The 21590-nt window shown below is 45.3% G+C and overlaps 1 protein-coding gene and 1 pseudogene across 1 annotated transcript in view; both read right to left on the bottom strand.

Moving 5' to 3' along the window:
• Positions 1–15783, bottom strand: part of LOC120941210 — a 61557-nt gene extending 45774 nt beyond the window's left edge. The window contains exons 1-7 of the mRNA XM_040354513.1: positions 15672–15783; positions 13644–13662; positions 8782–8835; positions 6413–6456; positions 4537–4575; positions 1573–1611; positions 1033–1080 (exon numbers count right to left, since the gene is read on the bottom strand). Coding sequence (XP_040210447.1) covers positions 1033–1080; positions 1573–1611; positions 4537–4575; positions 6413–6456; positions 8782–8835; positions 13644–13662; positions 15672–15738 — 310 coding nt within the window. The 5' untranslated portion in view covers positions 15739–15783. The remainder of the gene's footprint in view (positions 1–1032; positions 1081–1572; positions 1612–4536; positions 4576–6412; positions 6457–8781; positions 8836–13643; positions 13663–15671) is intronic.
• Positions 15784–19531: 3748 nt separating this feature from the next.
• On the bottom strand, positions 19532–20640 carry LOC120941208 (annotated as a pseudogene).
• Positions 20641–21590: the final 950 nt, after the last annotated feature.

The raw sequence follows: 21590 nt of genomic DNA, 5'->3' as shown, positions 1-21590 counted from the left end.
TTACGAACGCTAGTTTTACCAGAACGAGCTCCCGTCTCATAACTCGCTTCTGAGCATGCGCTGGTTTTTTAACGTCGTTTTAGCCCACACACGATCTTTTTTTATAACCCGAAAAACGACATAGTTTAAAACAACGTTAAAAAATGCAGCATGTTTGAAAAAAAAATTGTCGTTTTTCAGAACCCGAAAAATGATGTGAAGCCCACACACCATCATTTTAAATTACGTTTTTTAAAAACAAAGTTTTTTTTTCATGCCAAAAAATGATCGTGTGTATGCGGCATAAGGCTCAGTTCACACCTAGGCATTCCGGATTGCGGGCGGAATTGCTGTGATTCTGCTGGCAATTCCCAGATTGACGCATCAATGCAGTCTCGCTTTGCCCATCAATGCCGCCTCACTGTGCCCATAATTGCAGCCTCACTGTGCCCATAACCGCAGCCTCTCTGTGCCAATAATAGCAGCCTCTCTGTGTCCATAATCGCAGCCTCTCTGTGCCCATAATTGCAGCCTCACTGTCCATAATCGCAGCCTCTCTGTGCCCATAATCACAGCCTCACTTTGCCTATGAATGCAGATTTACCATAGACTGCCCTGGATCACACAGCGGACATCTCCCGCAGCACTGTGTGTCACATAGCTGGGTCTGTTTGTGTGTTCGGCGGCGCGGTAACAAGGTCCTGCCCCCCTAGACCGCTCGTGTAATAGGCGGAACACTGATTCAATCTGCTATCACATGAGCCGTTCTTGGGGGGCAGGAACTTGTTACGGCGCCTATTAGAACGGTTCTATTGAATAGAACGGGACACGACTTGTCAGGCGGCTTAGTTGCTCTTGTTGCCCTGACTCTTCATTGAAAGCCACATATTTAGAATAAACATGTATTTACATAGTCAGGATGAAAAAAGAAGCAAGTACACCGAGTTCACCCAGTCATGTAATGAGATGATAATGAGAGGAAGGAAGGGGACTATAGACAATGGAGAAAAAAGAAAAAAATTCTTACATGAGGGCCAATACATTAAAGGTTACCTGCCGTGGAATATTTTTTGATGTCTTCTATTTCAGACTCCCAGAGACCTGGAATAGATTGAAGGTAGAGACACGGATAAGCGAGTTTGGGGGTGGAGGAACTTGACTGGCCTGAACAGAGTCCTGACCTCAACCTGATAGAACACCTTTGGGATGAATTAGAGCGGAGACTGCGAGCCAGGCCACTGGTGGGCAGTCATGTTGGAACAGGAAGGGGCCGTCCCCAAACTGTTCCCATAAAGTTGGGAGCACGAAATTGTCCAAAATTTCTTGGTATGCTGACGCCATAAGAGCTCCCTTCACTGGAAATAAGGGGCCAACCCAACCCCTGAAAAACAACCCCACCCCATAATCCCTACTCCCCCACACCATAATCCTTCCTCCCCCCCTCCACACAAATGATTTGGAGGGGTGGCCCAATACTTTTGGCAATATCATGCGGATGAGCGAGTTTGGGGTGGATGAATTTGACAGTCCTGACCTCAACCCGATAGAATACCTTTGGGCTGAATTAGAATCGAAGAATGTTCTAGCACTTACTTCCAATATCAGGGCTTGTTTCCACTTGAGTAGGAGGGTCTACAAAAAAGAGCAACAGTTAAAGTGCCATTGGTGATGTCAGTTCCCTCCCCCAGCATCAGTTAGTGTCAGATTAGTTGAATAAAAAATAAATAAAAATTCCAGTACAGTGGAACCTCGGATCTCCGTTCCAGGAGAATGCTTGTAATCCAAAACGAGTTTCCCCATTGAAGTCAATGGAAATGAAAATAATTTGTTCCGCATTGACTTCAATGGCATGCAATACTGCATGTGGCCAGAGGTGGGGCGCCGGAGAGCTTCAGAAACGGCTGGAAAAGCGCAAGGTCACCTCGGAAAACCTCGGAAAGGCTCGGAAACACCCTCCAGGTGTCCGTCTGCGGCTTCCTCGCAGGGTTCGTCCAGGTGTCCGTCTGCGGGGTCCGTTCAGTCCTCCATCCGCACGTTGCCCGGGGTTTCGGCGGTGTTCGTTTTTGAATTAGGCGCCGAGCCGAGAGGAGCTGGATTTCCTGTTTGTTCGGCTTCTCTCGTCTGTCCAGGTGTCCGTCTGCGGCTTCCTCACGGCGTCCGTCCAGGTGTCCGTCTGCGGCTTCCTCGCGGCGTCCGTCCAGGTGTCCGTCTGCGGCTTCCTCGCGGCGTCCATCCAGGTGTCCGTCTGCAGCTTCCTCGCGGCGTCCCTCCAGGTGTCCGTCTGCGGCTTCCTCGCGGCGTCCCTCCAGGTGTCCGTCTGCGGCTTCCTCGCAGGGTTCGTCCAGGTGTCCGTCTGCGGGGTCCGTTCAGTCCTCCATCCGCACGTTGCCCGGGGTTTCGGCAGTGTTCGTTTTTGAATTAGGCGCCGAGCCGAGAGGAGCTGGATTTCCTGTTTGTTCGGCTTCTCTCGGCTCCTCTCGCATGGCTGCGGGCGGAGCCGAGCGGAGCCGAGTGTGCAGTACACTCGGCTCGGCTCGGCTCTAGGCTGCGGCGCCTAATTCAAATAACAAACACTGCTGCAACAGTATCGGCGTAAATCACGCACCCACGATTTTTTCACGATTTTAAGGGGGAAAAAGTGCGCGGTATGCGCCGATAAATACGGTAAATATGTATTATAGATTGAAGACGCTTTAACTTTCACTCAAACCAATCAACATACACTTATTGGGATTTTGTTGTATTACCAAAGACATGTAGCAGAATACATCTTGCCCTACATTTTTGAAGAGATTTATTTTTTATTTTTTTCATGGGATATGTTATATTGCAGAAAGTAAACATTTTTGGGTTCAAAACTGTCTTTTTTGTTTGTTATATAAAATATCATAGTGGTGACCAAATAAAAAAACTCTATTTGTAAAAAAAAAAATAAAAAAAATGATATAAATTTAATTTGGGTACAGCGTTGCATAACACAAACATGTCCTGGTCATCAGGCATGTACTGGCCATCGGGACTACCGGGAGTTTCCCGGTGGGCCGATGGCTCAGTGGGCCGGGTTTAGTGCCGCTCACCTCCTCTCCCTGGCTTAGTTATGCAGCGCGATAATGAATAATGACATGCTCCTCGGGAGTCGGCATTGAGAAGCTCATCATACGATCCGGAAGGGGGCTGCCGCACACAGCTGTGACATAAGCTTCCTCTGCACTCGTTCTGCTGCTCTTTCCTTCCCCCGCTCTCCATCCTGTCTGCTGCCGGGGAGAATCTAGATGGAGAGAAGGTGAGCGCTTGGGGGATAGAGTAGTGGAGGGGAACAAAGCAGCATGGGGGGGATCAGCATATGGAGGACCAGAGCAGCATGGGGGGGGTAGAAGAGCATGGGGGGATCAGAGAAGCATAGGGGGACCAGAGGAGCATTGGGGGGACCAGAGGAGCATTGGGGGGACCAGATAAGCATGGGGGGGACCAGATGAGCATGGGGGGACCAGATGAGCATGGCAGGAGCAAGGGGGGGACAGAGGAGCATGGGGGGACCAGACGAGCATGGGGGGACCAGACGAGCATGGGGGGGACAGAGGAGCATGGGGGGGACCAGACGAGCATGGGGGGGACCAGACGAGCATGGGGGGACCAGAGGAGCATGGGGGGACCAGAGGAGCATGGGGGGACAGAGGATCATGGGGGGGGACAGAGGAGCATGGGAGGAGCAAGGGGGGGACAGAGGAGCATGGGGGGACCAGACGAGCATGGGGGGACCAGAGGAGCATGGGGGGACCAGAGGAGCATGGGGGGGACAGAGGAGCATGGGGGGTAGGGTTGCCACCTCATCCCTTTAAAACAGAACACATATGAATTACACAGGTTCTGAGGCTAATTTAATTTAGATAAGGCTCCACTTGAGTTCAATTACCACCTTAATCAGCCACAGAACCTGTGTAATTCATACGTGTTCTGTTTTAAAGGGATGAGGTGGCAACCCTAATGGGGGGGACCAGACGAGCATGGGGGGGACCAGACGAGCATGGGGGGACCAGAGGAGCATGGGGGGACCAGAGGAGCATGGGGGGACAGAGGATCATGGGGGGGACAGAGGAGCATTGGGGGGACAGAGGAGTACAGGGGGAGACAGACAGCTGACAGCTATGGCCTGGGAGTTTCTCACTTTCCTGCCTAATCTTGTACCATTACAGGGGGGGGGAGGGGTGCCAAACTGATTCTTTGCCCTGGGTGAAATGTCTAGCTTCCCCACTGGTACTGCCTATAAGAGAAATAATGTAGAACGGCTAATGGCTAGTGAAGGGGGGGCGGGGGTCTTGGGTGGCCAGCCGGCCGGGGGGGGGGGGGGGTTTTTCCGGGAGAGACCTGTCACCTGTCAAAGTGGGCCAATCTGGATGAAGTCCAGGGCCAAACTTTTGTCCCAGTCCAGCCCTGCTGGTCATGAAGGGAGTAGAACTTTCCAGAGCTGTTAAGTGGTTAAACTAAATTGATCAGAAACAATTCTACTGCTTATAACAGAAGGATTAAAACAGCAATGTAAATAATTGATAGGCTTACTTCCAATTTTAGGACCCGGATCCATCCAATACCGAGTTGCTGCAAAATATATAAAAACGAATAAGCAAGACAAAGTTATAAAGTTTTATGTTACCATTTGGGTAGAATTGGTGTGATAAACGTTTGAAACCCATTCTGCTAAGGAAAGGGCAACACAAAGGAAAAGCTGCCAAGGGGAGGGGTGGCTACTGTTGGGCGAACGGTTCGGCTTGAGCACGAGTTTGGGTCGAACATTTGCCTGTTCATCCGTTCACCAAACACCTGAATTTGCAGTGTGTGTGCGCATTCTGTCCCCCGATTGCTCAAGGGGGCTTCCAGATCCCGATAAGCCCCCTGCCTGCAGACCCCTCACAACCACAGCCCAGGGTTTTCAGGAAGAGACCCTTGTCCCCATCAGCATGTTGAAGGCATGTGGCCCTGGAATGGTTCAGGAGGGTGAGCGCTCACTTGTCCCTCCCCTTTTCTGACCTGCCGGGCTGCATGCTCACATAAGGGTCTGGTATGGACAGAGGTGGCTCTAGGCTTTGTGAGGCCTTAGGCCAAACTTGACATGGGGCCCCCACTCACACCCATCATGGGAAAAATAATTCAAGGACAAGAGCCTCTTCCCCACAATCCTGGCTGGTGGTTGTGGGGGTCTATGGGCAAGGGGCTTATCGGAATCTGGAAGCCCCCTTTAACAAGATGGCCCCCAGATCCTGCTCTTTAATACCTAAGGAGCGGGGGCCACCCGATGATGTCACCTGCTGAACCCACCCCCTTTTGACATCATTGACTGAGGGCATGCTGGGTCATTGACGTCACAAGGGGTGGTGTCTCCTATATTCGCTGGCTGTTAGGGACGCTGGCGGCCCCCGCTCCTGAGTCAGGGCTCTTTTTTTGTCAAAAAAAGCAAGTTTATTGATCAAAAATTAGACACATACAGTCCAAAGTACCACAATCGTATCCAATATAGCAGACACAGACATAGCCATCAACAGAACTGAGTCAGGGCTCTAAACGCTGCCTGAGCACAGCAACGTTAAGGTCCCCTCAAAGCTGGGGTAATGCATTGGGTAAGTTAGGCAGCCGCAAGGCCCCTGTGAGTGTGAGGCCTTAGGCGATCACCTAATTTGCTAAATTAAAGAGCCGCCTCTGGGCATGGACTTTGGTGGGGACCCCATGCCATTTTCTTCTTAATTTTGGTGTGGGGTTACCCTTAAAATCAAGGGGGGGGCACTGTATTTTTTTTTATTTAATTACTTAATAGCCAGGTGTTGGCAATTGCAACTGTGAGTCAATTTAAATGTGATTTGACTTGTTTTTTTTTCTTAAGAAATTTCAGTTTTGCTGCAGCAGGTTCTATACATGGTACAGATGTGACACATTACAGGCAGACTAAGGGGACCCCCCAGGCACTATATTTAAAGGAATTTTTCATTTTTATTGTTGCACTTTGAGCATCAATAAAATCACTGCTCCTGAAAAAATGGTTGTTAAATTTTTTTTTGCAATGATACATATCCCCCAGGGCTGTACCCGGACCCCCAGACCCCGTTTTACTTGCATATAAGCCTTCAAAATGGGCACTTTTGATTTTCCCTGTTTGGCTCCCAAAGACTTCAATGAGGTTCGCCGTTTGGGCTAGAACATTTCCCCTGTTCGGGAGTTTTGATGCGAACCGAACAGTGGGGTCGTTCGGCCCATCTCTATTAGAGAGGTGGGGTTACTATGCTGCTGTATGTAGCACTGCCAACATGATGAGTGTCGCATACATCAATACACCAACCAGTAAATGGAAAACCTGCTCCCGGCTCTCCAACACGGGGGGGCAAAAAAAAATCAAAATGTGTCACGAGAAAGAAAAAAATGGACAGAGATACAAGACACGACTCACTACTTAGCCGCGGTGTAAAATCCTGGAAATAATCTTCATAATACCTAGACAGGGACAAAAAACAATATATTAATCTGATCTGAAAAAGAACTAAAGGCTAAACTTATTTATTTATTTTGGAAAGAGTAATGGAGGGTTATAATATCATCATAGATGGCACAGATTGCACTGATAGGTGGCATTTGTGGGCACTGATAGATGGCACTGATTGCACTGATAGGTGGCACTTGTGGGCACTGACAGGTGGCTGGCACTGAAATGCTGCGAAAAACGACACAGGATTAAAAAAAAAAGCTATGCTGCAACGCCCATCCTGTTACACCCTGCACTTGGCTGCAGTAAGCAGCAGACATCTTGTTACACCCAGTCCATATAGCTCGGGCTGGGTGTAACAAAATGTCTGCTGCTGCTTACTGCTTACTGCAGCCAAGTGCAGGGTATACCAAGATGGGCGTAGGGACGTTCAGCCGCTGACGGCGACTGAATGTGACAGCACCGGTCAACGATTCTGATGCGGCTGCGCCCTACAGTATCGGTATCGGGACAACCCTAATGCCAATATTCAAAAAAGGGCAGAGACAAATCCCTGGAAACTACAGACCAGTCAGCCTAACATCAATAGTAGTTAAACTATTGGAGGGGATGTTTAAGGGCTATATCCAAGAATTTGCTGATGGAAACAGTATCATTAGTAATCAGGCAGCAGGCATGTACTGGCCATTGGGACTACCAGGAGTTTCCCGGTGCGCCGATGGCTCAGTGGGTAGTTTTTTATGCAGAGTTCAGCGGCAGCAGGAGCGTGGCAGCAAACAGTGGCGGGGATTCAGGGAAGGTGGCCAGCGAGGAGGGCAGTTGGATGTAAGAGCCGAAGAGGGAGAAGAGCTCCACCCCCTCCCTGACCACCGAAGAGGCAAACAAGGAGCTCCCCCTCCTCTCTCCTCCAGGAACTGTGCAGCCCGGGCCGGAGGACAGGCTGATTGGGAGCCCAGAGGAAGAGAACATGCAGGAGGCGGAGGCTTGGTCCGGCTGGGTTGTGATCCAACAGGTAGGCCCAGTAGTCAGGCTGGGTCTACACCTACAAAGTGGTCCTGCGCTGTCCGTCCTGGAGGGAGGAAGCGGCATAGTGAAGCACCTGTTCTGGAGAGCACCGAGCACAAGGTACACTCTGGAGAGGCCTGGAACTTCACTGAAGGACACACTGATACTGAGAGGCTGAGTAAAGGTCGCCTGTCAGTTTCTGAGTTTGCAAGGAGTTAGTTCAAGAAAATAAGAGATCCGGGTGCTTAATCCTTAGTTGAGAGGATTCTGGACCAAACGTATCTTCACTTGTGGGAAGGTCGGTGGCAGAGACTTTACCAAAATTCCGTGTGACGCCCTGGCTGCTAGGACTGGTGAGAGAGGCCTATCCAGGGGCACAACACCCACTCTGGCTAGAGTGGCGACAAAAGTTTTATGACTGGAAGCAGGAGTGCTTCTGACTAAGTTTTATACCTGGACTTATCACATACCTCCCAACCGTCCCGGATTCCGCGGGATCCTCCCGCAATTTAAAGTGTGTCCCGGGGTCCTGCGGACTAGACTAGAGTCCCGGAAAACAGGAACCCCGGGCGCGACATTTGGTGGGGCGACATTCCATGCCTCCATGTTTGTTTACGTTTCCCCGCCGCCATGTTTGAGTCCGGTGCCCTGTGATTGGGCGTATGGTGGTCATGTGCGGCGTGGGGCTGGCCTGTCAGCGATCGTCCAGAAGTCCTGCCTCCGCACATGACCGCTACACGCCCAATCACAGTGCGACGGAACAGTGCAGTCATACACCAAGGAGCGGGCTGCAGCAGGCGGATGGAGCAGACGGGGAGTCGGGACAGAGCGGTATTAGCACAGGTAGGAGAACCCCCCCGCTCAACAACTTTAACTTTGATCCTTTGATCCCCCCCTCAACAACTTTAACTTTGATCCCCGCCCCCCCCCAACAACTTTAACTTTGATTCTTTGATCCCCGGCCCCCCCTCAACAACTTTAACTTTGAACCCCGGTCACCCCCCCCCGCTTTTTAAATGTTGGGAGGTATGCTTCCACCCATACCCTTTTCCACCTCTTCAACCCGTTGTTCGTTCTTTTACCACGTTTTGGTAAATAAAAGCAGAGAAAAAAGAACGCAACGTTTGGACATCATTTCATGAACTTTCTTTCAGCTCTCATCAAGTACCCTAGACGGCGAGGAAATAGAGGTAACGTGCCACTCAAAACAAACCAGCAGCTCCTCCGGGGGTAGTGTTACACGGACAATACAAAAATAAGCAGGGCAATGACTTGTTTTGTTCATTCATCGTAAACGTAACTCTATGGATAACAATGGCTGCATATTAGACCTGTGGATCCGCTTGCTTGGTGGAAACCGGATGCGAGTCTGAAGTCTGTGTTGCCTAAAGAGCAGAAATATCGGAAAGAGATGATATTGATTTAAACCCCTTCTTAACTTTGCTATCATGTACTGTAGATAATTAACACAAAAGATTTGTAATCTGCTACTGCATGTAAAACATGGCAGGCCGGAATAGGTTATCCCGAATCCTGGTGTGTACTCTCAATGCCAGGGGTGCCCAAACTTTTGAAGAGCGAGGGCCACTTAAGCAACTTAGTAACCGGTCGCGGGCCACAATGAGCGGAGCAGGTGGATGGCATGTCCGTGTCTGCTCTGCATATGCAGAGCGGACATGGGCACATCCCACAATACTTTTTAGCAGATCAAGGTAGAACACAAGTCGGTTTATGTCTGCCACTACTTAGAGGTGAATGGAGGGTCCAATTGGTCGGACTGTCAGACCGACCGTGTGAAGGGGGCCCATGACTGCTTTAACACTGATGTGCTGTGGTTTACCCACACCATGCGTACAACTCAGTGTACCTTTGGCTTTCCTGCACTTTGCAATAGACTTCTATTATATTCTGCAGGTTTGGTACACTTTCAGAAAACTCACCAAACTCACCAAACTCGCAGGTAATAACAGAAGTCTATGACTCAGTGCAGGTAACCTGCTCTGCACCTGCAGTTCCGTTTGAAAGCAGCCCAGTAACCACTGCAGAAAAGATATGCCCGTATATACACTGTGATTTTAGCATTCTATTCTATTCCATTCCAGAGCAGGAGGTCGCGGGCCACATCAGAGGGCTCCACGGGCCACTGGTTGGGCACCCCTGCTCTATGCTGTACATTGTTTCTGCATGCCGTGTCCAGTACTCTGATCCTCATATCATTGCCCCAGATTCCTGCTATCCTATTGGGTATGACCCTTGTTTGTGATTCCCCCCTGTATACCAAAAGCAACCCTGACCTGTCTACTCACCTGACACCTCCCATACCTCTGTACTCATCCGACACCTTCTATACCTCTGTACTCACCTGACACCTTCCATACCTCTGTACTTACCTGATACCTCCTATACCTCTGTACTCATCCGACACCTTCTATACCTCTGTACTCACCTGACACCTTCCATACCTCTGTACTCATCCGACACCTTCTATACCTCTGTACTTACCTGACACCTCCCATACCTCTGTACTTACCTGACACCTCCCATACCTCTGTACTTACCTGACACTTCCCATACCTCTGTACTCACCTGACACTTCCCATACCTCTGTACTCACCTGACACTTCCCATACCTCTGTACTCACCTGATACCTCCCATACCTCTGTACTCACCTGATACTTCCCATAGCTCTGTACTCACCTGATACCTCCCATACCTCTGTACTCACCTGATACCTCCCATACCTCTGTACTCACCTGATACTTTCCATACCTCTGTACTCACCTGACACATTAGCTTGTGAGGCACTGGCTAGTATCAGAGACAGATACACACAGGTTGCATACGCCGCAAACGTTAGAGCGAGAACAATAATTCTAGCACTAGACCTCCTCTGTAACTCTAAACATGTAACCTGTAAAAAAATGTAAAGCGTCGCCTTTGGAGATTGTTAAAGACTGAAGTTTGGCGCCATTCCACGAGTGTGCGCAATTTGAAAGGTATCTATTTACTCGATGTAACATCATCTTTCACATTATACAAAAACATCGGGCTAACGTTAGTGTTTTTTTTTTTTTATTCATGAAACAGTTTCTTTCCAAAAAAAATGTGTTTGAAAAATTGCTGCGCAAATACCGTGTAACATAAAAAGTTGCAATGGTCGCCATTTTATTCCCTTAGGCAGTGATGGCGAACATTGGCACTACAGATGTTTTGGAACTACATTTCCCATGATGCTGAACTACACTGCAGAGTGCATGAGCATCATGGGAAATGTAGTTCCAAAACATCTGTAGTGCCAAGGTTCACCATCACTGCCCTAGGGTGTCTGCTAAAACAATGGGGTAGATTCAGGTACGAATAGATGGGGTAGATACTCGTACTCCCGCAAATACCCCCGATACTAGAATAGAATACTTGTTCCCCCCCCCCGCCGCCAATGCCGCCGCCAACGCCGCCGCAAACCCGTCGCCGCAAAGCCGCCGCCGTTAATCAGCGTGCGGGGAGCAGCTTTCGTTTGAATAGCTGTATCCCCGCCGCGTATAGACACTCCCCCTTTGCGCGGGATTGGACGGATGATCTGTCCAATCCCGCGCAAGGGGGAGTGTCTATACGCGGCGGGGATACAGCTATTCAAACGAAAGCTGTTCCCCGCACGCTGATTAATGGCGGCATCAAGGTATGGGGGACAACATGGCTGGAATGTGGGGGACAACGTGGCTGGAATGTGGGGGACAACGTGGCTGGAATGTGGGGGACAACGTGGCTGGAATGTGGGGGACAACGTGGCTGGAATGTGGGGGACATGGCTGGAATGTGGGGGACATGGCTAGAATGTGGGGGACATGGCTGGAATGTGGGGGACATGGCTGGAATGTGGGGGACATGGCTGGAATGTGGGGGACATGGCTGCATTATGTGGGGGACATGGCTGCATTATGTGGGGGACATGGCTGCAATATGTGGGGGACATGGCTGCAATATGTGGGGGACATGGCTGCAATATGTGGGGGACATGGCTGCATTTGGGGACACATTTAAAAAAAGTATCGGTAATCGGTATCGGCGAGTACATAAAAAAAGTATCGGTACTTGTACTCAGTCCTAAAAAAGTGGTATCGGGACAACCCTAGTAGATACGCCGACTGTAGCCTAAGATACGACTGGCATAAGTCTCTTATGCCGTCGTATCTTAGGGTGCAATCTGACGCTGGCCGCTAGATGGCGTTCCCGTAGTGGTTAGCGTAGAGTCTGCAAATTGCATACTTACGCCGATTCACAAACGTACGCGCGCCCGGCAGTCGAGTTTTACGTCGTTTGCGTACGTCGCTTCCGTCATAAGGCTGCTCCTGCTATTAGGAGGCGCAGCCAATAGTGAGTATGGACGTCATTCCTGGGTCGTGATTTTCGAAATTTGCGTCGTTTGCGTAAGTGGATCGTGAATGGCGCTGGATGCCATTTACGTTCACGTCGAAGCCAATGACGTCCTTGCGACGTCATTTACCGCAATGCACGTCGGGAAATTTTCCCGACGGAGCATGCGCAGTACGTTCGGCGCGGGAACACGCCTAATTTAAATGATCCACGCCCCCTACGGGATGATTAAAATTACGCGCGCTTACGCCGGCCACTTTTACGATACGCCGCCGCAAATTACGGAGCAAATGCTTAGTGAATGCAGCGTAGCTCCAGTAATTTATGGAGGCGTAGCGTAAAAATGATACGCTGCGCCACCGTATCAGTGCGCGTCCGTACCTGAATCTACCCCAATATATATAATGTTTGGGGGTTCTGAGTAATTTTCCAGCAAAAAATAAATATGATTATTACATGTAGTAGAGAAGTGTCAGAATTCGCCTGGGTGGCAAGGGGTTAATTACCATAAGTAAGTCATATACAAATAATTAGATATATTATTTTTAAGGAAATTTACTATATTTTCAAAATCTGTACTCAAGCAGGCGGCTTAAATGACAAATTACTGAAGTTTGAAGTTACAACTTCCAACCGGTAATTTCACAGTAAATAGATAAATAATAAATGATTATCTTATAACATATAGCATAATAATATATTATTTAGCTTGTACCTTTTCAGCAGTAGATTCTCATTCTCCCTCTTAAAGCGGGAGTTCACCCATTTGTAAAAAAAAAAATTTTCTCCCCTTAGCTTCCTGCTCGTTCGGTCTAGGGGAATCGGCTATTTGTATTAAAATATGAGCAGTACTTACCCGTTTTCGAGCTGCATCTTCTTCCGTCGCTTCCGGGTATGGGTCTTCGGGAGCGGGCGTTCCTTCTTGATTGACAGCCTTCCGAGAGGCTTCCGACGGTCGCATCCATCGCGTCACTCGTAGCCGAAAGAAGCCGAACGTCGGTGCGGCTCTATACTGCGCCTGCGCACCGACGTTCGGCTTCTTTCGGAAAATCGTGACGCGATGGATGCGACCGTCGGAAGCCTCTCGGAAGCCTGTCAATCAAGAAGGAACGCCCATTCCCGAAGCCCATACCCGGAAGCGACGGAGAGGATGCATCTCGTAAACGGGTAAGTACTGCACATATTTTAAAATAAATAGCCGATTCCCCTAGTAAAAACGAGCAGGAATCTAAGGGGGAAAAGTGCCCTCTAAGGGTGAACCCCCGCTTTAACTGTGTGAGAAAAACATGGAATTGTGGGTAAACCTTAGACACCTAAACCCATGTTTTTTCCTTGTAGTTAAGAGGGCTGGAAGGGTGCATTTGTCTTTTAGACACACCCCCTTCTATGACACTGCAGTGAGAGGAGAGCCTCCACTGCAGCATTTTTATTGGACAGCTTGGGCCGATGGTGCTTTACCATTGGTCCAAGACTCCAAGCTGTCCATTGAGCTCAGTGCCTCTGACAAGAAGAGAGGAGAGGCGCTGTGAGCTCATCCTCTCAGTCTGCTGCAAACAGAGTATGTCAGCTTGGATTTAAACTGGCCGCTCTGTATGTAGCTTCTGACAGGCTGCGCAAGGAGCGCCCCGTATCTCCGGAACCATAGGTATCTACACCTTCCATATCTCTATATTCACCTGATACCTCCCATGTCCCTGACACCCATGGTTTTAGATGCAGCCCCATTGAATCCTATTGGACCATTTAGGTTTTCTCTCCTTCATTTCTATAAGTGCATACATTTTCTAAATGTTCTATATAAATAGACAGAGCTTCCATTACCTGTTCATAGGCCATGGACCTGAAAATAAGAAAATACATTTTAGGTTTTACTATGATAGACTTTGAATCTATCTATCTATCTATCTATCTATCTATCTATCTATCTATCTATCTATCTATCTTTTTTACATCTGTCTATCTATCTATTTTCTTCTATCTGTCTATCTATCTTTTTCTATCTATCTGTCTGTCTGTCTGTCTGTCTATTTCTCTATCTATCTATCTTTTTCTATCTATCTGTCTGTATGTCTGTCTGTCTATCTCTCTATCTATCTATCTTTTTTACATCTATCTATCTATCTATCTATCTATCTATCTATCTATCTATCTATCTATCTATCTATTTTACATCTGTCTATCTGTTTATCTATTTATCTTTTTACATCTATCTATCTATCTATCTATCTATCTATCTATCTATCTATCTATCTATCTTTTTTTACATCTGTCTATCTATCTATCTATCTATCTATCTATCTATCTATCTATCTATCTTTTTTACATCTATCTATCTATCTATCTATCTATCTATCTATCTATCTATCTATCTATCTGTCTGTATGTCTGTCTGTCTATCTATCTATCTATCTATCTATCTATCTATCTATCTATCTATCTATCTATTTTCTTCTGTCTGTCTATCTATCTCTATCTAACTATCTATCTTTTTTACATCTATCTATCTATCTATCTATCTATCTATCTATCTATCTATCTATCTATCTATCTATCTATCTATCTATCTATCTATCGATCTATCTATCTATCTATCTATTTTCTTCTGTCTATCTATCTTTATCTATCTATCTATCTATCTATCTATCTATCTATCTATCTATCTATCTATCTATCTATCTATCTATTTTCTTCTGTCTATCTATCTTTATCTATCTATCTATCTATCTATCTATCTATCTATCTATCTATCTATCTATCTATCTATCTATCTATCTATCTATCTATCTATCTATCTATCTATCTATCTATCTATCTGCCTGCCTGCCTGCCTGTCTATCTATCTATCTATCTATCTATCTATCTATCTATCTATCTATCTATCTATCTATCTATCTATCTATCTATCTATCTGTCTGTCTGTCTATCTATCTATCTATCTATCTATCTATCTATCTATCTATCTATCTATATATCTATCTATCTATCTATCTTTTTTACATCTGTCTATCTATCTATCTATCTATCTATCTATCTATCTATCTATCTTTTTTACATCTGTCTATCTATTTATCTATCTATCTTTTTTACATCTATCTATCTATCTATCTATCTATCTATCTATCTATCTATCTATCTATCTATCTATCTGTCTGTCTGTCTGTCTGTCTGTCTGTCTGTCTGTCTGTCTGTCTATCTATCTATCTATCTATCTATCTATCTATCTATCTATCTATCTATCTGTCTATCTGTCTGTCTGTCTGTCTGTCTATCTATCTATCTATCTTTTTTTACATCTGTCTATCTATATTTTTCTATCTATCTATCTATCTATCTATCTATCTATCTATCTATCTATCTATCTATCTATCTGTCTGTCTGTCTGTCTGTCTGTCTGTCTGTCTGTCTGTCTGTCTGTCTGTCTATCTATCTGTCTGTCTGTCTGTCTGTCTATCTATCTATCTATCTATCTATCTATCTTTTTTACATCTGTCTATCTATCTATCTATCTATCTATCTATCTATCTATCTATCTATCTGTCTGTCTGTCTGTCTGTCTGTCTGTCTGTCTATCTATCTATCTATCTTTTTTACATCTGTCTATCTATATTTTTCTATCTATCTATCTATCTATCTATCTATCTATCTATCTATCTATCTATCTGTCTGTCTGTCTGTCTGTCTGTCTGTCTGTCTGTCTGTCTGTCTGTCTGTCTGTCTATCTATCTATCTATCTATCTATCTGTCTATCTCTCTATCTTTTTTACATCTGTCTATCTATCCATCCATCTATCCATCTATCTTTATTTATGTCTATAAGAAAGTAATAATTAATAAACAAAGCATACTCACTGCCTTCAGCATATAGTAGTAAGGAGTTTGCTGCGGCAAGAAGTGCCGCAATCCAGAGGAGCCCCATAATGAGGGATCGGGGTGATATCCCGAGATTTGTGATCCCGGCAGATGCTGCAGCTGCCTCTTATAATCAGACTAGATTGCAACATATTATGTGTGGGAGATTCTTTCCACATGAAGCCTGCCAAAAGTCAAGATATAATACGTAAATGTTTTACAAAATCCATTTCCAGAGAAACGGTGTTTAAAGTTCAACCCCCCCCCCCAAAACAAGTTTTGGACATTTTTTTTTTGTACAGAGCCTAATAGAACAAATAAAGAGCAGTTCCAAATTGAACATAAAAAATTATGAGGGAGATGCTGTTAAAAAGTGAAACTTTTCTATATGTATGCCCCCCCCTAAAGGCTGAAGCCTGCATGTCAAACACACAACCCCCCCCCCCCCGTTCAGTTTGCACCAGAACCATGCGAACAGGCAAACAATTTGTGCGCACATCATTAAAGTCTATGGGACACAAATGTGAAAAATCAAAAGGGCTATTTTAAAGCTTATATGCAAGTTATTGTCATAAAAAAATGTTTGGGGACCCGGGTCCTGCCCCAGGGGATATGTATCAATGCAAAAATTTGTTTTTAAAACTACAGGGGCAGATTCTCGTAGAATGGCGTAACTTAGGGCGGGCGTAACGTATCTCATTTATGTTACGCCGCCGCAAGTTTTTAAGGCAAGTGCTTTATTCACAAAGAACTTGCCTGTAAAGTTGCGGCGGCGTAGCGTAAATCACCCGGCGCAAGCCCACCTAATTCTAATTAGGCGGGTAGGGGGCGTGTAGCATTTAAATTAAGCGCGTTCCCGTGCCAAACGTACTGCGCATTTGCCGTCCGTAAAATATCCCAGGGTGCATTTCTCCAAATGACGTCGCAAGGACGTCATTGGTTTCGACGTGAACGTAAATGGCGTCCAGCACCATTCACGGATGACTTACGCAAACGACGTAAATGTATACATTTTGAAGCGGGAACGACGGCCATACTTAACATTGATTGCGCCTCATAGACCCAGGGGCAACTTTACGCCGGGAAAAGCCTAACGTAAACGTCGTAACTTTACTGCGTCGGCCGCGCGTACGTTCGGGAATTTGCGTAAATAGCTAATTTGCATACTCGATGGGAAAACGAGGAAAGCGCCACCTAGCGGGCAAAAAAAGAGACTTACGCCTGTCGGATCTAATGGATATCTATGCGTAACTGATTCTAAGAATCAGACGCATAGATACGACGGCTCGGATTAGGACTTACGACGGCATACATGGCGTTGCGCCGTCGTAAGCCCTTTGAGAATCTGGGCCACAGTTTTTTCAGTGATCTTAAAAAAGCTTAAAGTGAAACAATGAAAATGAAATATTCCTTTAAATATCATGCCGGGGTCGGGGGTCCCTTCGTCTGCCTGTAAAGTGGCGCATCTGTCTGATGTGTTTTACAGTGCCTCAGAAAAAAAAAATAATTTAAACTTGCTCGTGGCTGCAATGTATTGCCGTGGGTTCCACCCCCCAGTCCATACCAGACCCTTTGCAAGGAAAGTGAAAACCAAGGGAGTAATCCGGAATGCTGAAGGTGTCCACTCTACTTCGTAGTTTTAAATGCCTATTTTTTTTTTTACACTAGAATTTTGCCACATTAGTTTTAATTTGGTTCCTTTTGATTTTTTGCAACATTTTGGCACAGGCAAAACTGATCATCTCACTGCAAAATCAATTTGTGTGTCAATTACAATTTTATTAAAGGTAAACAACATGAGTACATTGTGACATTTTTTTTTTTACAACAGTTAATATGGCTCAGTGGTCACCATACCCTTGTTTCAATTCTGAGGTTTAACCAGACAATTCTAAAATTTGTTCGCATCAAGGGTCGTTATTAGAGATGAGCCGAACACACACCCCCCCCATTTGGCTCGCACCAGAACCTGCGAACAGACCAAAAGTTTGTGTGAACTTTAGAACCCCATTAAAGTCTATGGGACTCGAACGTTTGAAACCTAAAGTGCTAATTTTAAAGGCTAATTTGCAAGTTATTGTCCTAAAAAGTGTTTGGGGACCCGTTTTTTTTAAAAAAAAACTGCACTGTTTTTCGGGAGCAGTGATTTTAATAATGCTTAAAGTGAAACAATAAAAGTGAAATTTTCCTTTAAATTTTGTACCTGGGGGGGTGTATAGTATGCCTGTGAAGTAGCGCATGTTTCTCGTTCTTAGAACTGTCCCTGCAACAAATGTCATTTCTGAAGGAAAAAAGTAATTTAAAACCACCCGCGGCTATAATGAATTGTCGGCTCCCGGCAATACAGAGAAAAGTAATTCATAAAAAAAATAAAAATGTGTGGGGGTCCCCCCAAATTCAATTACTAGGCCCTTCAGGCAAACCTGTGTTACATCAGAGGGGGGCAGAGTCACCCGTCACGTCACTGGGAAAGCTTGGGGTTTCCCTTGCGTCAAAGGGGGATGGGGTCACGTGACAGGTGGCCCTGCCCTCACCTACATAAGAGATGTCACTGGCTGAAGCCGCGTCATTCCCGGGCCTGGTAATTGAATTTGGGGGGACCTCCAAGCATTTTCTTTTTTTATGAATGACTTTTCTCTGTATTGCCAGGAGCCGACAATTCATTATAGCCGCGAGTGGTTTTAAATTACTTTTTTTTCTTCAGAAATTTCATTTTGTGCAGGGACAGTTCTAAGCACGGGAAAGAAGCGCTGCTTTACAGGCATACTATACACCCTCCCTAGGAATTAAATTTAAAGGAATATTTCACTTTTATTGTTTCACTTTAAGCATTATTAAAATCTCTGCTCCCGGAAAAACTGCAGTTTTTAAAACGTTTTTTTTTGCATTGATACATGTCCCCTGGGGCAGGACCCGGGTCCCCAAACATTGTTTATGACAATAACTTGCATTTAAATAATTTGCCTTTAAAATTAGCACTTTAGATTTCTCCCATAGACTTTTACAGGGTGTTCTGCGGCTTTTTGAATTTGCTGCGAACACCCCAAACTGTTCGCTGTTCGCCGAACAGGTGAACAGGCAATGTTCGACTCAAACTCGAATCTCATCCCTAGTCGTTATCATAGAAATAATGATTCAATAAACTACATATATCTATAGATTCTACAACCAGAATCACAGGGTTTGGCATATCAAAAAGGCAGTGCCTAAAAATGTTGCTATCCTCCATATATCTCCCTAAACACTTTGGTTCGTAGACATTTATTATGGAGGGTTATATCACTGAGCCTGCCCTTTACATTCAAGCGACAATAGAAAAAGTTTAAACTGTATATATATATAATGAGAGATAGACAGTGTACATCTTGGTATCTTGGAAGAAGCACCAAGACACCAAGAGATGAGAGATAAACAGTGGACATCTTGGAAGAAGCACCAAGACACCGAGAGATGAGAGATAAACAGTAGACATCTTGGTATCTTGGAAGAAGCACCAAGACACCAAGAGATGAGAGATAAACAGTGGACATCTTGGAAGAAGCACCAAGACACCGAGAGATGAGAGATAAACAGTGGACATCTTGGTATCTTGGAAGAAGCACCAAGACACCGAGAGATGAGAGATAAACAGTGGACATCTTGGTATCTTGGAAGAAGCACAAAGACACCAACAGATGAGAGTCAAACAGTGGACATCTTGGTATCTTGGAAGAAGCACCATGACACCAAGAAATAAGAGATAAACAGTGGACATCTTGGTATCTTGGAAGATGCACCAAGACACCAAGAGATGAGAGATAGACAGTGGACATCTTGGAGGGAGCACCAAGACACCTAGAGATAAGAGACAGACAGTGGACATCTTGGTATCTTGGAAGATGCACCAAGTTTTTCACCAGAACTGTTGTAAGACAGATCGGGTTCTTCACAGAGAAAAGAAGCTTGTTGATGATTTGGAAGAAAATGACCAGTAGGTCCATCACAGTGTTGGTGAGAAAAGGGCTGCAAATGACAGGAGAAATGGACAGATTGTCACACTGAATAATTTTTATTTTTTGTGAATCGGATCAGCGCATTCTTCACATCTTTGTTCCTTAAACTATATATTAGAGGGTTCAGCATGGGAGCAACAGCTGCATACATCACCGAGAACGTTTGGTCCAATTCGCTGGAATACTGTGAGGTGGGCTTCATGTACATAAAGAGAATGGTCCCGTAGAACATGAAAAGGACCATCAGGTGGGACGTACAAGTTGAGAAGGTTTTTCTTCTACTGCTGGCTGACATGCGCAAAACTATTTTAATTATCTTTATATAAGAGCTCATGCTAAGCAAGAGAGGGCAGAGTCCAAGAACAATAACTTCTATGTAAATAAGGGCATCAAATCTGGTATCGGGGCAGGAGATTTGCGCCAGGGCCTTGACGTTGCAGAAAAACTGTTGAATTTTATTTGAGTAGCACAAAGGCAAAGTGGAGGCAAAACGTGACCAGAGCAGAATTGACGCAACCGGGAATCCAGATCCCGACCAAAAGCAGAACCAAGTTCCTTCTATTCATGATGAGGTGGTATTGTAAAGGGCTACATATAGCGATGTAGCGATCATACGCCATCGAAGATAATAAAATGACCTCAATGCTGCCTACAAAGGTGAAAAAGAACATCTGGGTGAAGCACTGTACGAAGGATATGGAGTTATCTCCGGTAAGTAGCATGTCTATCAGTTTTGGCAAAGTGACGGTGGTGTAACTGATGTCCACGAAGGATAGATTGCACAAGAAGAAGTACATCGGGGTGTGTAAGTGGACGTCTGCGCAGGTTACCGTTATTATAATTAGATTTCCCAGTAATCCCATTAAATATATAAACAGAAACACAAGAAAAAGGAGAGGCTGCTTTTCATGGTCGCTAAAGAACGCCAAAATCTGAAAGTCTTTAGTGGTCGTCTCGTTATCCAGAAGGTTTGTCATCTTCTAAAAAAAAAATGAGCGGAAACAACATTCAGGGGATAATTCAAATACAAACAAGAAAATGTTTGAAAGATGTCAAGAGTTATTTTTTTATAAGGAATCTACAGTGTATTTTTCCTGAGCATGTGTTTGAGTTGTTGTTTTAACCACTTCCCGACCACCCATTGTATATATACGTTGGCACTTTAACCACTTAAGACCCCGGACCTTTAGGCAGCTAAAGGACCTGGCCAGTTTTTGCGATTCGGCACTGCGTCGCTTTAACTGACAATTGCGCGGTCGTGCGACGTGACTCCCAAACAAAATTGGCGTCCTTTTTCCCCCACAAATAGAGCTTTCTTTTGGTGGTATTTGATCACCTCTGCGGTTTTTATTTTTTGCGTTATAAACAAAAATAGAGCGAAAATTTTGAAAAAAATTCAATATTTTTTACTTTTTGCTATAATAAATATCCCCCAAAAATATATAAAAACATATTTATTTTTTCCTCAGTTTAGGCCGATACGTATTCTTCTACATATTTTTGGTAAAAAAAAATCACAACAAGTGTTTATTGATTGGTTTGCGCAAAATTGATAGCGTTTACAAAATAAGGGATAGTTTTATTGCATTTTTTTTTTTTTTTTTTTTACTACTAATGGTGGCGATCAGCTATTTTTTTCGTGACTGCGACATTGTGGAGGACACTTTGGACAATTTTGACACATTTTTGGGACCACTGTCATTTTCACAGCAAAAAATGCACTGTTTATTGTGAAAATGACAATTGCAGTTTGGAAGTTAACCACAAGGGGGCACTGAAGGGGTTAAGTGTGACCTCATCTGTGTTTCTAACTGTAGGGGGGTGTGGCTGTAGGTGTGACATCATTGATTGTGTTTCCCTATAAAAGGGATCACACGATCGATGACGGCGCCACAGTGAAGAATGGGGAAGGTGTGTTTACACACGG

Source organism: Rana temporaria, chromosome 5 (assembly GCF_905171775.1).
Source record: "Rana temporaria chromosome 5, aRanTem1.1, whole genome shotgun sequence".
NCBI classification, from domain to species: Eukaryota; Metazoa; Chordata; class Amphibia; order Anura; family Ranidae; genus Rana; species Rana temporaria.
This window is presented reverse-complemented; position numbering and strand designations above follow the sequence as displayed.